General features: G+C 47.9%; 3 protein-coding genes across 3 annotated transcripts; all 3 read left to right on the top strand.

The window, feature by feature from the left end:
- Positions 1 to 2,816: 2,816 nt before the first annotated feature.
- Positions 2,817 to 3,101, top strand: ENH_00024520 (hypothetical protein, conserved; the record flags this gene model as incomplete). The annotated part of the gene is made up of 1 exon (XM_013579617.1): positions 2,817 to 3,101. The coding sequence occupies one exon, from the start codon at positions 2,817 to 2,819 to the stop codon at positions 3,099 to 3,101; it is 285 nt and encodes a 94-aa protein (XP_013435071.1).
- A 2,383-nt stretch (positions 3,102 to 5,484) lies between these two features.
- ENH_00024510 (WD domain-containing protein, putative) lies at positions 5,485 to 6,654 on the top strand (the record flags this gene model as incomplete). Its single annotated transcript, XM_013579616.1, has 2 exons — positions 5,485 to 5,809; positions 6,071 to 6,654. 2 exons carry the CDS (start codon positions 5,485 to 5,487, stop codon positions 6,652 to 6,654), a joined length of 909 nt encoding a protein of 302 aa, XP_013435070.1.
- Positions 6,655 to 13,727: 7,073 nt separating this feature from the next.
- ENH_00024500 (hypothetical protein) lies at positions 13,728 to 15,934 on the top strand (the record flags this gene model as incomplete). Its single annotated transcript, XM_013579615.1, has 6 exons — positions 13,728 to 14,011; positions 14,071 to 14,602; positions 14,738 to 14,839; positions 14,911 to 15,138; positions 15,564 to 15,691; positions 15,742 to 15,934. 6 exons carry the CDS (start codon positions 13,728 to 13,730, stop codon positions 15,932 to 15,934), a joined length of 1,467 nt encoding a protein of 488 aa, XP_013435069.1.
- Between the last annotated feature and the right edge of the window lie 971 nt (positions 15,935 to 16,905).

Raw genomic sequence — 16,905 nt, 5'->3', positions numbered from 1 at the left:
GCCTTGACAATCTTGGGACTTTTCCATGCAATGTGAAAACTTCATTTGTAAGATTGTTTATTGCGTTCCATTTGATGTCTCGCTGAAAGCTTCTACCAATGCATACAGGCGGCATTTGGTGCAGGGAGTGGCGCCGATGGTTCGGATCTTCCGAACCTGAGCGGCTAGCTCTGCCTGGTGAATGGCAAACTCGACTAGACGGCCTCCAGCGGCTCGTTGTTATTAGGTGCCTACGTCCTGACCGTATAATCCCTGCTTCATCGCGATTTGTTGCTGAGGCCATGGATTTCAAGTTCGTTGAATCGGCTCCTTTAGATTGGGAAGAACTATACGCGTCATCGAAAAACTCAGTTCCACTGCTTTTTATCGTGTCTGGAGTAGACCCTGTCGGACAGCTGATGACATTTGCTGCTTCGAAAAACACCACCGTACGCATAAGCTATAGCTCTTGATACCAGTGGCAAAGTGTCGTTTTAGTTTTAGCAGCTCGTGAGCTGTTCAGACCTAGTGCATAGGACCTCTGCGCACCTAAGTCCTGGACTTAGTGCTCGTGCCATGAACAGGTTGTTTCCGTTGCACTGGGTCAAGGTCAGTCATCAAGAGCAGAGCAGGTTATTCGTGACGGCGCGCGCCATGGGTTTTGGGTCTTTTTGGCGAACTGCCACCTTGCCCTTTCCTGGCTTCCAACACTAGAAAAATTAGCTGAAGAAATTCTGGAGGCTCAGCTCCATAAAGACTTCAGGCTATGGCTCAGCTCGGAGCCTACAACGCATTTTCCCATTGCTCTTTTGCAAAGGTACCGTATCAATTTTCAACGTCATTTTTTTTGGGAAGTTCTTTACAAAAGCGAGTTGATTTCGGGATACTCAGCTATGCTGTTTCTTGTAGTTGCCATAGTTCTTGTGCAGTTCGGTCACACAGGTCGACGAAAATAACAATCGAAAGACCACGTGGCCTCAAAGCAAATCTCCAGCGCCTGTTGCAGCAGCGCACTGATGAGGATATGCATCGCGTGGCTGGCGGCGACGAGCGCTATAGGCGGCTCTTTTTTTCTTTGTGTTGGATGCATTCAATATTAGTGGAAAGGGGAAAGTTCCACAATGTTGGGTGGAGTACACCTGCCAGTTTCAGCGACAGTGACTTCTTCGTCGGAGACAGCCTTCTTGCCACCTACTGCGAACAGGTAAGCAACTGACATCCATATGCAGACATGCATGGGACGCCTTTATCGTTCTGTACTTGCAGACGCTGTATCTGTGAGCTTCGCCTGGCAATGTGTGGTGCAGTGGCCAGGCGAACTCCCGTGGGAGGCAATACGTTTCCGAATAGCTGGAGCTTGTTATGGTGGACGCCTGACTGATGAAAGAGATATGAGGTTGCTGCGGTTGTACTGTAACGACTGCTTTAATCAGCAAGTGCTTTCGAGTGATTTTAGGTTCCAAGGGCTTCCGCAGTATCCTATGCCTGAAAACACCTCTTTAGTATGCTAACGCACATTTTCGCCCCGAAGTCTCCACACTTTTTGGGGCTCGTCTTTGGTTAATCTGATACACAGTTCACTCAGTTACTTTTTGCCAGCAATTCTTGGTATTTAAGTGCGGATTCCTACAGACTGGCCTGCGGCAATATGTTCGTGAACTACCTGCAGTAGATCCCCCTGAACTCTTCGGTCAACATGTGAACGCGGAGATCCAGTCCCAAATAGAAGAGGCAGAAGAACTATTTTCCACGCTTTTAAGTATGCAGCTTCCTGGATCTGATATCAACGAGACAGGGAGTCCAGAATCGCGAGAATCCAGGGTATGCAGACTCCGAAGACACTAACAGGCAACAGTTCCTTAAGCTTCAAAGCCTGCAGTTTCTACTGGAAAGGATTTAATTGCTCGGTGGAAATCACACGCTGAAATAGCATATCAAATGGCGGATCTATGTTTCGTGCTGCGCGTAGGTGCTTCGGTGCTGCGATCATCTCGAGCAAATTCTTCCCCACCGTCTTGATATTGCTCAGTTACAACAAGAAGGACCTGAAGATTCTTCACCGCTTCGAATTGTAATGCTTCAGGAGGCGCAGCGCCTTAATAGGCTTGTAGCGTGCGTAAGAGACATGATTCAACATCTAAGAAAGGCTGTTGCAGGGATTCAGGTGATGACCGAGGATATTGAGAGTTTAGAGTATTCTCTGCTGAACGGGCAAGTTCCAAAATGTTGGAACTTTGCTTTCCCTTCTGCGAAACCCCTAACATCATGGTCGCTTGATCTTTCCGCTCGAGTGGACCAAATTAAGAAGTGGGGTCTTGTAAGCCGATGCTTCTAATATTATTTTTCCCATCCTTGGATCATCTTCGAGGTGTTTGAGCTCTACAAGAGATCTCGCGTAGGCTGGAAGGGAACAAAAGGCATCCCAAGGTTTTAGCTGAACACATTTTATTGCCTTGTTCGGTGTGTGACACGCTTTTAGGAGAGCCAACCGAAAGTTTTCTGGTTGGGCGGCTTCACTTATCCGGGGGCGTTCTTGACAGCGTTGTTGCAGCAGTTCGCAAGGAGAAACTCAACTTCAATCGACTCTATTAGTTTCGAATTTGTAGCACAGGTACATTTTTTCGATGTTGATTAAGCAGGAGCAAGGCTTCAAGATAGGGATATTAGCAAAGCGGAAGCTGCATTTTCATTGAAAAGCCCTGTGGCACACGACCATTAGGAAGTAGGGAATCGCTAGGATTAATTGATGGCATGGACGGATTGACAGTTGCTTTCAGACTACTTATGATGAGAATGTGATTTCGGCAACGCCTCGAGATGGAGCATACGTGAAGCGGATGTATCTTGAAGGAGCTTCGTGGAACCTTGAAGGCATGTCTCTGAAGGAGCCGGAGCCTATGCAACTGACGTACGAAATGCCCATTGTGCACTTCAAGCCGGTTGTACGCAGGCGCCCCTCTTCTGATGCGCTTTACATGTGCCCCATTTACCAGTACCCTTGCCGCTCAGGGGACGGTGAGAGGCCATCCCTAGTTACAATGCAAGAAATACGCAGCGGCTCTCAGGACCCTTCCTTCTGGATCAAGCTAGGCACCGCAATCTTGCTATCTACCGCCTTGTAGCTTCAACTACTTGAATTACATTTTTGCCCTTTTCTTGTAAATTAGTGTAAGTGGCATTAGTTTGATAGGTAGATTAGTGCCTGTCACCTACTCGTACCTTACAGGCTTCACATAAATTTTTCTGGAGGCTTGCAAGTCTGAATACGTTACTGAAATATCAGACTGAACTAGCTCCAGAAAACCTAGGCGGTACGTGATCTGCCCTTTAACTTGTCAGGCATGGTGATACATCAGTAGACAGGCACGCCTGTTCATGACAGCCTTTATAAAAAGCATAGTTGTCTTCCTGTGGCGACATTTCCACAGAAGTAAATAATAAATAGGCCCTTCTTGCCTTTAAATAAGGCATCGCTGCATGCTGTATCTTCTGAAGCATGTGCTGCGCTCTAGTGCACATCCAGGGTGCAGAGTGCTACGCTGCACCAACATGCACCTGGAATTGCACTAGTAGTAAGCCTATATGAGCCTGCATATTTGTCAACAGCCTGACCCTCTGCAACCCGCCAATGTAGGGATGCTACTTACCGAAACCTCAGTATTAGGGTTTTTCCTCGCAGTAAGTAGCCTGTGAAAAGTCTTTCTGTAATGCTACGAGCTCTGGGACTGCAGGACAGAAGGAGTGGCGCCTGCCGCGCGTCGTACGCGTAGGAGTCTTGTGACTTTCTTACTTTGTTGCCTTTCTCCAAGTGCATTTTGCCAAGAGGCATAAAAATATTTGTGCCGCAGCATATTTACCGCGAAGCTTTCACAGCTTTGGTGCAGGAAACATGATGTAGTCTTCTGCATGCCAGCAAAACAGAACAAAGCGTCCCGTATCGAATGAGCGCACCACGCTCTGGCATTATATCGGGTAGACCGGTGCTACAAGCCTATGGGTGTTTCCTGCTGTAGTGGTGTTTAGGCTTTGATGGCCAGCCGTTGATTCATTGACGATACTGCGCAACAGTTATCGTGTTACAGGCTTTGGAGCATGGCTGGAATTGAAGAATTGTGGGAATAGGATTTTAGCATTTGAAAACAAGGCAGAAGGATGTGCTATATTGCCGAGTAAAAATTAAAAGTGCAGCGGCCAAGTCTTTACTGGTAGCTTGTAGCTTCACGCTGTTCCATTCGCTAAGCAGGGAAGCCTTCAACTTTTCCCCCTCCATGACTCTGTTTGGGTCCCTAAGCGCGGCAATGGAAAAGCTAGTGTATGCATACAACGTACAGCGAGCAAATGTGGTGTATGCTGGAAGTCGTTTATATGCTGCGCATAGCACAGGATTTCGTTGCTCTGGAGCAAAATAAGACAGGCGAGGGTCTCGCTATGCACTCGTCTTGCCAACGAAATATTCACAGAAAAGGTAAAAAGCTTTGTTTATATTCAAGGGAAAAAATTATTTAGTCCTTATGAACAGGTGAAAGGCTGAGTTCGGGGAGTTTTCTGCTTCTCACTTCGGCGAGTATTTTGAGCCGTGGTTACTCTGTTTCAGAAGTTGACGATTCAACGCCCAGATTGTAAACCAGGAACATAAATGGCCGGAATGAATAGCGTTGGCTGTTTAATAATAAAAATAATGTACTTCTTAACTCTGCAAGACAGAAACAGCTGACCTAATCCCTTTTCTGAATGCCAGCAGGTGACCCCGAGGCCGAAAGATCAGCGAAATGCGGCCGTGCTCAAGACACTAGTCCCGCACAGGGAGCACATAGGGGCATTCAGTACCAAAATCGATCATTTTCTTTATTAAATAGTGCTTGGTTCGGCATTTGCCCAAGGCCCATCCAATTTCAAGGACACTTAACCGTGTATAGATCCCTCTCGGGATGTGGCTGTATCCAAAGCACCTGGTGGTTCTCTCCATATACACCCCGTGCGATACGCCCATTATTTGTGTACATATGTTCTAAAAGATAAAGGCTATTCACAACTCTAAAGCTTTTTCAGTGTGAAACTTTCCCGCAGCTTTCCAGTGCCACCAAAGTATATGGTTGAGCACTGCTTCGGACGGCACGATCCTTGCCCCATGACTTGACAGCCTTCCAAAATAAAATGGTTGCTTGGGTGTCTGAACTCTGCCGCATGAGAGACGTGTCGATACTAGTCAGCTGCCAGCCTCTTCCATCCTAGCTTTCTCTGGCAAATCACAGCAGCTCGATTGATGGAGGTTGGTTTGAACCTGTTAAGATGTAAAGAAAAGCCTTCGGAGCTAGCAGTGTTACTTTAACCTGAGCTGCCTTTCTGGCGGCAGAAGGGCTGAGTAATCTCAGGGGACATCAACCGCTTCCAGCCTCAACGACACTGGATACAAGCCGTGCAAGTGACTGGTGTGGCAGTATTAGGCTCATAGCATTTGGTCTGCAGTGGGTTTCTTTGGAAACTAAAAGTGTAGAGAGGGCAAAAATGGACGCATTGAGGCTGGTCGAGCCCCCAATGAGGACAACTCATATTGGCGGCCAGGATTCATCAAGGCAGCAGGTGCTTATCGTGGACAGAAACACGCTGGCCTGTGTTACAAACACACAGTTAATACTATACAAAATAGGTTTTTTTCCTCCCACGTGTGAGGAACATCTCCTCACACCTTCAAACGCCCCATGCCTTAGGGACCCGTATGTGCTGCATTCTTCAAACGCATTCGAAGATGATGGCGGTATATCAGCGGTGGCAATAGACAACGACCATGAGCTCATAGCTATCTGTGGGCGGAGTATCGGCAAGCCTGCAAGTAAGCAGTCTCTCAATGCCTGGGTATGGCTACGCACCACGTCCGAGTTGGTCGGCGGCTTCAGGCCGTCTTGAAGACCGTACAGAAATAATGTATTCTAGCTTCAAGAATATGCCACATATCAGAAGATACCAGCTTCTCTGTTTACTTAGCTATTAGAATGTGAGATACACTTAAGTAAAAATGCTACTGGGTTGCGCCACCTCCGTCTACGCCTCGCATTTCTGCTGCGGCGTTGCGCTTTCTTGTGAAAAATTGCAGATATCTATATATATTCATCAAGCACATTTGAGCTCGTACAGCTTTTTAAGGCATTTGCTGAGCGCGGATTCTCCGCCGCGGCCTTTCGTGGGAAGTTTGCTTTAACTGGCAATGATGTGGGCGTCTCGATAGGAGGGTGCAACCCGGAGACGCGCGATGCAAATAGGGAGCTTGAGATATCGGATAAGAAAGCAGCGAGCGAGGAAACTCTACAGGCCTCTATGGAGCAAGATGCATACCGCGAGATTAGTGTGATAGGGTCTTCCACTCTGAAGCTCAAAATAGAAGAAACGTCGGACGGAAACATGCCAAAGGATGAGCTGGTTGATCCCGAGCAAGTACCGCTGCTTGCTGTGGTCGGGTGGGAAGGAGATGAGGGGGAAGTCGCTTCGCTTTCCACCTCTTACCTCACACTTTGGAACGTTTCTACAGCGTCCCCATTCCTTCGCTTAAACACTCCCGCGTTGCAAGTGCTGGACCTACAATGGTATGAAGTTTGGTGCGGGCGGCCGCTTCTCTTCTTCTACGCAGGAGCTCTACTAAGTGCAGTTGTATCTCGGAGGCTTTTAGCATTTTACATATGATTATATCACAACCGTGGGTTTACATGAGATGCGAACAGGTCAACTTTCTTCGCTTACCAATTAACGACTTCAGGATCACGTCATATTCGCCTTTGGACAGCTGTACAAACTTTCACTGGTCTTAAACTCAAGGTCAGATTCACCCTGTTGCAAAAGCCATCTGTTCAAAAACGTAACAAATTAAACTCGATGCTTCTTAGATAGGGTTCTCAAGTCAAAAATGCCGCTTCATCTTTTCGTGCTCAAATTCAACGAGATATTCTCTCTGAAAATCTGCTAGATACATATGTAGGCTTTAGCTTGCATATTGTACTTCCATTTCAGGGGCGGACTTGTAGGTTTGGACAACTGAGTGTTTCAGATATCCGCAGCTTTGTGGAAATCACGGAACAAATGCTGTTGTCCGGATCCGATTCGGGCAACCTGCTTCTGTGGGAGGTGAGACAGCATGCAAGCTATTTGTATGCTTTCGAGTAACTCTGTTAGGATTGCTCGGGACCGAAAAGACCATTTGACTCTGCGAAAAGCCCCCCGTCGCGCTGCTACGAAACGAAGGAGAAATGCTTTCCTGCCCTTGCAATGATTGAATAAAGAGGAATAGAGAATTGCGTATGCTGTGAATGGTGGAGTCCTGCAGGATGGCGATATCAAGGCAGAAATGCTAGAGCTGTTGCCTGGAGCTATCAATCCATATCGGAGAAGCTCTAGCACTTCACGAGAACGCATGGATGAAGTATCGTCGCAACGAGGGCCCTCTGGAACAGGGCGTAGTCGTAATAATCTTCGAAGCTCCGTGCGTTCTGGGCGCAAAAGCTCTTCCGCTGTTGTGTCGGACGCTTCCAATGGGCAAGACGGGGTCCACAACGCAACGGAGCCTCCCATCAAACATTTACCGTCATGCCATCGGGGAGCCATTAATACCGTATTCAGAGATCCAAGGAATGCAAGTCACGTAGTCTCCGCTGGCGATGACGGGCAGATGAAATGGTACATGACGAAATTCATTCCAATAGAGATGCTTGTATATTCTTTGCACTTCAGAAGCTGTGAAACGGTACATGATGAAATTCATTCCATTAGATATGCTTGTATATTCTTTGCACTCCAGAAGCTGTGTCATTACAGAAATGTTACAAGCAGCTAGCCTGAATATTTTGTGGAAGCCCGCTGCAGGTGGGACATCCAAGCCATCCTTGAAGCAGTCAATGACATGGCCGAAGAAACGAAAATTGCAGTCCCCGTGATAAAGAGCTTCGCGATGCCTGGATACGCACCAATCAAGAAGGTCCTGCCACATCAGTAGGTCAAATTAAGACATGCCTACTGTTCTCTAGTATATTTATTGCGCTCACCACAGTGCCGTTTTTCCTAGCCGTTTGGAATTGGGAAGAGGTGCGCTCCCTGCAAAGGTTAGAGCTTCCACTTGAACAAAATTACCAAGTTTTGTGGGGTGTATATGAAACCAGGGACGCTTCTAGCCCTTTCTGGCTAGTGGTTGCTGATTGTGGTACTACATGGCTGTTTTCTCCCCAGCTTGATAGTTTAGTCAAGGTAGGGTTCAAGAGAGGCTCCTTGCATGCGGTCTCAGTCGTTGCTGTTTACACTATTGGCAAAGTATACATGCGCTGTCTCTGGAAAATTAACACTGCTGAACGCTGTCTAAAGGGGTCTTTTGTTTTCGTTTTACGAGGTCCTTGATTTCCATGCTGGAAGCATTCTGATGGCAATGGAAGTAGCTGATGAGTTTGCAGATGCTAAAGCGGGTATGCTCTGCGCATAATAAGGATGCCTATAAGCAGTTTTCATGCATGAGCCAACCAGAAACTGTTTGTCATTGATTTTTAATAACACAAGAGGGGCAAGAAGAGGGCGAAATTGCTCATGACTCGTCAAACATTTTGCTGGTCACTCGCACGATGAGAACGCGAGCTGTCATGTTCGCCTACAACACACAGCGTAATATTGTGCTTTAAAGAGTTCATGACGACTTGCAGACTTACTAACCATTGGAGATGACGGTTCAGCACGTACCTGGAAAAGCCCGCCCTGTCACATGGCACTGACCTGCAGGTAGGTTCTTCGATTCCTTCGTCACAGACCGAGAAGCCGGGCAACTTACTGAAAAATAACACACGACCATAATGTTGGTTTCTCGGAAGGGGCGAAATTTTTTTGTCAATATAGGAGGTATTCTAGTCGCATCAGATGCGTCGCGCTAATGCCGGTGACAAAAGATGCAAGATCTCCTTGTGCTTTGCTTGGCTTTTCTGACGGAGTTGTTCGGATGTCCGAGTTTTCTAAAAACGGATCACAGCTAGTGATGGCTGTTAAAACGCATGCGTGCGCCGTGGAGCACTTGGCTGTCGACCCAACAGGTACAAATACACTTGTGAGAATACCATGCAACAGTTCTCTTCAGATTCTGCTGTTCTTAGCAGGCGCAAGACACTAGCGGCTTAATTGCTTGAAGCAAGCAGTGCGATTCCTCTTTGCCAAAGCTTTCTTGCAAGATTTGCTCAGGCCAGCTCCTCGCAGTGGTGGGAGAAGACGGCCTAGTGTTGTTGCTTAAACTTCAACAGTCTTATCAGGTGGAGATGGAAAAACACAAAAGTGGAGATATGGCGACTTTGAACGGTGTTGAGAGAAGTTGGCAGGTTGAGCCTCTTGGTTTTACGAAGACGCCATCCACTTTGACGAAATTAATCTGGGAACGCCCATTATTGCTGCTCGGCGTAGCAACTGATGCAGCTCTGTTGGCATTGACTGGGCTTGACAAACTTACTGCGGGGGCAGGGTGCGAAAGAGCTGTCCAATGTGGTGATACGGGGCTTGCGGGTGTGAAAAAGAATGTGACCACAGCAGAGAAGGCGATTTCTACAGGGGAACAGAGGAACAGGCGAGAAGCTGACGACGGGAACTCAGACTCTAGTGCGCAAGTGGAACCGCTGGAAGAAGATAGTCATTTAAATGGAGGGACCCCCAGAAATTTAGTTCGGCGCCCCTCAGAAAAAGCAGCCTCGCCGACTGCAGGGGACCCGCTAGACCTGACTCAAGTTCTTTTTTTCAGGCAAGGCCACCAGCGTGTTAAGTCGGCTACGCATCACTTTTGCCTCAGTGCACTCATCGAGTTTAAGTTGTATGATTTCCCCGTGGTGAATATTGCCGACACTTCCAAAGGCTTCCTGAACCTACTGGATGTATTTCCAACTACGCAGGCGCATTGAGTTGAAAATATCAGCTGCAGCCTTACGGAGCTTGGTTCCAGAAGGTGAAGACTCACCAGATCAGGAGGAATTCAGCGGTAGCGATAGCGAGTCGGAACTGGCTTGTGAACGTGAGCCGGATTTTCGTGCAATTACTAATCAAACTAGAAATATGATGAATTCCTCAAGTGGAAGCCTTGAAGAACAGGCCGCAGCAGCGGATGAGACCCGGCGCGTCCTCGCAGCAACGATGAAACAGCAGCAACGCCGTCGTGCGGCGGCTGCAGCAGCTGCAGCTGCAACAGCTCGGCTTACCGCAATAACAACCTCCTGCTTGGAATGTTGCACAGATGCAACGGACCTACTGACCTGGAAAATCAGTAGCAATCAAACAGACAGAAACGTCGCTTCTCCTAATGCTGACAACGAAAGGTGGACCGCCGATAATGCTTTTCTCTTATTTTCCGGTACTTCGAATATGAGGAACGGTATATGGTGCACTCCGATACACACATTATTGGAGTTAGCCGAAAGTCCGACGTCCTCTACCTCCTCGGCAACAAACACGGCTGTCCGTCCGTTAATCTCACTCTACAATGCTCTCCAACAGCCCACGAAGACAAATTACAGTTCTTGCGAGTTTCAGGGGCCTCATATCACTCAACTAGTGGCACTTCCTGAGGAAGGACTGCTTGTGGCTGGCACATCAGACGGAAGAGTGCTGCTTTTTCCCGCTGACACACTGAAGGCTTGTGCAGTGGTGAGGGCTCGTTAGTTGTGTATGCCGACTGAACATCAGAGATGTAAAGTCACGTTGATCCAGAATAACTCCAGCTTTCAAAAACAAATAGCACCAGTTGTGAATGAAGAAAGTGGACAAAGAAGAAGCAATCGTAAATGAAGAATTTTTTTGAAGCTTGTATGTAAAATCATGTGGCCTTTTCCAGGCTAGGGTTTTCGACAGTCATGTTGGGGTCGTCACAAACATTCTCCTGAGGCCAGTGCAGCGCACAAAACAGTGGGCACTAGTTGCTGCAGCCCAGAGCGGAGCGTGGTGGAGGTGCGAATTTGACCTTGGAAGTGTACGTCTTCTCTGCAAGAATTCGCAAGACTACGAAAAAGAGCTCGAGATAGCTAAAGCTGAAAAGGCGAAGGCGGAACGTGTGGAGGCACAGCAGGCACTTCGAAGTGGACCAGCGCAGCAGCAGGCAGAAAAGCACCAGCAGCAGCAGCAATTCCTTCGCCGCTTGCTCATGCCAGATGCAACTTTGTGTGACGATGAGGTTGACGCGGAAGCTACTGCAGCTTCGAGGGGGACAAGCGCTAAGTGCGTCATCATAAGAAAAGTAGCCTTTCTTTATCTTCTTTTTTGGTGTTCAGCCGCGCTGCACCGGTTTAAAGTTGAGTCAAGTAGCACAACGCTTTGCGCATTATAAATAACAAGGGTTTATATATTTTATGCGCGGAAGCGAAACTATCATCTTCATGGCTTACCTTTTGAGACTGAGCAGGAAGACTACAGAGCCAAAGACGCCATGCCCGCTTCTCGTACCGCTGGGGATCTCAGATATGCCAGATACCAATGATACCACATCAAGGTCCGCAGAAATTGCAGAAGCAGAGCACTCAAATGCGCTGGACGCTATACAAGACATAATGGGTTCTCAAGTGCCCACGATTATGGTACGCTTGAGTACTGAACAATTACGGACGCACGAGGCTGCTCTGGCTGCACTTCTCAAGTCACAAATAAAATATTGCTTATGAACAAAGGGCACCTCTGCGCTAATCAGCAATATCAGCGAGGCCGCCTGTAATGTATGGCGAAGAGACGTAAAATGCTGGACCAAAGCTTGTGCAACTCTGCCGATGTAAACAGGAGAAGCAAAGGCTGCAGAGGCAGGAAGAAGCTGATTTTGAGGCTCAGGCTGTAAAGCAACAGGAGAAGTCTAGACTACAGGACATCACACAACGGTTTCAGGCACGCCCACCTCTTTTACGAGCAGCCTCTGGTGGCCGTCAGCGTAGCTGCACCTAAACAACCAAATCCCATCGTAGCACCTCCAGGGGCAACATGCGGACTCAGGGAAATATGTGCAGCTTAAAGCTAAATTGCCTTACTTCCATGTGCCTTGATATAAGTAGCAGGCATTAGTTCGCCGTTGATTTAAGTATAGTTTCGGTGAGGAACAATCCTTCTGCATACAAGGAAAGTTTGTAAGCTCACGAAGCAGACCCGGCCGGTCCTTGCGCTACTTCTGGAGTCCCACAGAGCTTGATAACTCGAGTGAAGAATTTACCTCGTGTCAATTCTCAAGAACTGTTGATGGAGCTTGTAATACGAGGAGACTTGCTGCAGATTGATGAGTTTGAAGCAGCCAAGTCCATAAAGACAGTGGAGCGCAAAATAGAAAGTGCAAGGGAACAGCACCAAACCCTCATAAATACTTTGACAGTATGACTTTAGCCACACGTGCCACTCACCCGCTACTCACAGGCAGCAGCAGAGATTTTACTCGTTGCAGCATGTAGCTTTGCGGCACCCCCAAGGAAGGCCACCTGGCACCAGTGTTACCTGTTGCCGCAGCTCCACCTGCAGATGCTCGGCAAGCTATCCTCATAGTTTGCGTCAAGCTCATGCCTTTACGCCCTGATATGTACAGTTGATGAGTGCATTAAAAGCGCTTGGCTTTTGCAGCGACTTTTTGATGGAGCGTTGGAGACTTTTGCGGCAGCTGGCATCCTCGAAAATCTTTGTGTTTATTCGTTTCCCACAGACCAAACTCCTCTTGTGCGTTAGTTCAAGGATTAGCTAAACAGCGCTAAGCCGCACGTTGAATACTAACTGAGGTTGGGCCAGTCCATTTTTGGCATACCTCCAAGCATTGCCGCGAATACACAATGCCCGGTCATGGACAAACTAGACTGTCACTGTTCGTAGCGTTTGTTTCTTTTGCCTGTATTGCATTTTCTCAGGACACCCAGCAGTTACAAACAGCAGAAGAGGAGCAGTCAACGACACAGGGCGCAAAGAATATTCAAACAGTGCTGGAGGCCGCAAGAGAGCAAGAGCTCAGACGCCTGCTGCTACCCGAGCTGCCAGTATTGTCCCAGACTCCCTGTATGCAGACAGCACACACATCTATCCTCATTTATTTCAAAGGACTTAGGTCGGCTGTTTTATTCTTAGACGTTTTACCAAGACATTTTATCGATGATACATACGCTATTTTTGCGCTTGCAGCTTCCAGCAGACGTCCAACAGCAGATTCAGAGGCACTTAAGGCTGTGAAGGTTCAAGGAATGCAAATACCCATAATTTGCAACGGGCCTGGTACCCTCGTTGCACTTTCTCTACAACCTGAAACTTCCACTAAAACTGCAGGTAAGCACACTGAAATTAGAACTCCCCTCGCTGTTGCGGTGACTCTCCATTGTGTGTCCTCCGCTTGCTTTGGAGGATTCTCAAGTACAGCTTCTATTATCAGGGAATTTTGCCATATGCAATAACAGGAACTATGCCTTGGAGTGATGCACGAAGGCGACGTGTGGAAGAGATGGCAATGCTACTAAGAGCGCAGCCAAAGGAGGATTTTACGGATCCTCGAGATGAATGCCGCATCGCGGAAACAATTAAGAGTTTGAATGCGTACAACCTAACTAACTCTGGAAGCGTTACTGAGGCCTCATTGTAAGAAAACTAGGTAACGAAGTAAAACTTTTTGTAGCAGGGTGTAAGGCAGACAGTACTCTTTATATTTGACTGAACTACACCGTGCGATGGCAAAATTGCAACTGAATGATAGTACATAAGTAGAGTCAAGAAAACGACTTACGGCATCATGTTAGGCGAAATTCGCTTACAGGGCCATGGCTTCACGAAAACGGCAACAAATCGTGGAACTTAGGAAGTGGGCATCAGAGAAAGCTGCTTCATTTAATCGGCGTGTTGCCGTGCTGTCGCAAATGCGCGAGGAGCTCCTCAGGCTATCCTACAGTGTCTTGCACGGAGTGAAAGAGGCTTTGCAGGCAGCTAAGCTGGAGAATTCTCCCGTGTTTTTCCAAGCTAAGGCTTTAGTTCAGGTGGTAGAGAAAGCTATTGCTCAAGAACGATCCAACGAGTCACTATGGATCATCAACAAAGCACAACTAATGTAAGTGCTCGTCACTGTTGGAGCACAGAGGCGTGCCTGCTTCACGTTTCGCTGTCCAGGTATCTTCTTGTGTGGCACAGCGATTCGTTAGAAGGACGACTTCAAGATCTGAAAAACAGCGGGGCGCTGTTCGAGACAGATGCCACGAAGGCAGAGTGTGACGAACTGATTGCTGCACTTGCTGAGGCCCGTCGGCGTCCCGACGGCTTCGCTATCTCATTCGAACACTTGCGTCAAACTGCGTTAGCACCAATTTTCGAATCAAAGAAAGCCAAGCTCGAAGCACATGCCTACGGCTTTGTTGTGTCTGATGCAAAGCTCAATACAAATACAGGTGGAAGTGGTATTAGCAGCAAGGAGTCCAATCTCAGGAAGCAGCTTATGAGCCTCATAGACATCCTCAGGGAATGCGAATTGGCCCAAAACTTCAGTACCGACACAGCATACACTTTGCAAGAATATTCGATGAGCTACGAGCCATACTACATAGATAAATCAACCAACCCCCAGTCATGGCCTTCAGAGAAGAACAGCTGGGCAGCACTTCAGCGTATGCAGGTCCAACATCAAGCGGGCGGATCCATTGAGACAGTATGCCTAGCCAAAGCAGTTATCAGCCTAGCCCAAACTCAGCTTACATCAGGGTGAAACGAATGGTGGAATATAGGTCAGTTGCAAAACGCGGCTTACAGGCTTGGCACGAAATTGCTGTATTTGTACCTGTAGGTCAAGTACGCTCTCTCAGCATTCGACAACGAGCTCCGCGGGCTGCTGAAGGACCGGACAGCGATAAACCAGCAGCTGCTACTTGCTCGCCTAAAGCAGTTAGTACGTCTCCATTCATTTTGTTTGTGTGAAGGCTGCTCTGCCCCAAAAGTCTTCATTCACAGCTTATGCAGCCAAAGCGAAAGCGCAGGTTCTTCCAGCAGACACTCGATGAAGCTATCGCACTCTTTTCTCAGGAGCAGTTCCAAGAGTTGTCAGTTATTGAGTCAATGGAGGCCCGATGTGTGAAGCTCCAGCAAGACCTCTCAACCGAACGGGACGAATGTCAACAGGTGGAAGGTCGCCTTGAAAGTCTTGATGCCTCAATAACTGAAAGGAAACAGGCGATAGAGAGCTGTCACGTGAGTTCATGAGACTACTACATTAAAGTCGGAGCGTGACTCATTGATATGCAACGTATCATGTGAGGCTTAAAAGTTAACTGCATGGCTAGAAATGACTCAGTAGTCATACAACGCGGAAACATCAAAACTGCTGGCTATCGCGCCTCGTGTGTATGCAGGCGACAGAAGTAGACATCCGCCGACGGGTGGCAGAGGCAGTTGGACCCCGCAATCCACAGCAAGCGGCCCTAATGCAAATTTTCGAACGCAACGTACCACTTTTTCACAGCTGCCGAAATTTTCCAACTTAATAACTAATTAATTGTTCGTGTGTTGCATAGCTATCTTGTGCTTTTTCGGTACTGCATTACGGCGCCAGCACAGCTCCCTCTTCACGTTGCGGTACTTGCACGCCACGCCCACTTTCCACGTCTCCTCCGCAGGTGATGCATAGAAGTGCCAAGCCACCTGCGGGCTCATCTGGAGGAGATGCGGAGTCCAGCGACCTTGAAGGTGTGGACCCTGCAATTTCAGCCATCTTCTTTGCACCTTGCTCGCAAAAACGCCCTTTGTGGGCTGTACTCAAAGGGGAGCTGAACGCCAAACCTAGCGCTTTTATAGAGCTTCTGAAGAAACCAAAAAAGCTATTAGGGACTTAAGTGAGGAATACAACGCGCGCAACGGTTACGTTGCGAATGCAGACGAGGTAGATGAGGCAGAGCCCTTGCAGGGGGACTCTGCGGATGTTGAAGAAGATGTTTGCCCTTTGGGGTGCGACATGGCAGTGTACGAGGCAATTTTGGAGCTACGGTGAGCTTCTTAAGCTTTTATTGCACTAAGTAGTAGTTTCTTTGAAGGTCTTTTGGCTAACGGGAGCCGTCCACTGTAGGCCTAAATGGTATAGGGACCTCAAAACGGCAAACGACTCTTCGATTGCAACCCTTCACCGGGAGCTGGATGAGCTGAAGAGGGTACGTTCAGTTCTACAAATCAAACTTCCACTTCCTTGCATCGAAACAAATAGTAATACTGTTGATGCGCATTAGCTGAAAATAGCGGAAATCCCTCAGTCACGAGACTCGGGCTGGGGCGCATACTTAATCGCAACTTATGAGCCACTACTTGGCACTTCCTGCATAGAAAGACGAAACTGCGAAGTTCTAGGGGCGTACATACATGCAAGCTTGAGCATCAATGAACAGAAGGCAAGTTCATCCTCGACTGAGCTGCGCAGCGTTTCTTTCGATGATGTTTTGCCACCCTAAGGAATACACAAAAGTCCAGGCGCTTCAAAAACAGCACGCATTGCGCTACAAATCCGCTGAGACTGCCATCCACAAGTTCCTTAGGGAACTTCAAAGCTCTCTCAACGAGCTGAATACTATAGTTCCGCTCCGCGCATCCCAGGTACCACACGCTGAACGTTGGCAGTGATTCACAAGAACAGTCTTTCCTTGTATTGTCCTGTATGCGCATAACAGTGTGTGTACTTCCAGCACATACTGCTCTACTGCCGTATTAGTACATTTGCAGGAATGTTTCTTAGTCGGTTACCGGCCCTTCTCTTATGCGCGTCGATGGTTTGTGCAAAAAGGGACAAACCAAAAAAGTCTCTACATAAAGTAGTCTGTATGAGTGTTCTTATATGCGACTGTCAGATTCGTTGCTTATCGAATATTGCGGATACATGGCAGCTACCAGACCAGCTAGAAAATGCCGTGCTCTTTAGCTACGAGGGATTCGCCGCTCTGGGACAGCAGTAGGCGGTATCCGCTTCGCCATATA

Source organism: Eimeria necatrix, genomic scaffold (assembly GCF_000499385.1).
Source record: "Eimeria necatrix Houghton genomic scaffold, Enh_scaff18, whole genome shotgun sequence".
Lineage (NCBI taxonomy): Eukaryota > Apicomplexa > Conoidasida > Eucoccidiorida > Eimeriidae > Eimeria > Eimeria necatrix.
The sequence above is the reverse complement of the archived record's forward strand: the minus strand, read 5'-3'. Positions and strand labels throughout refer to the sequence as shown.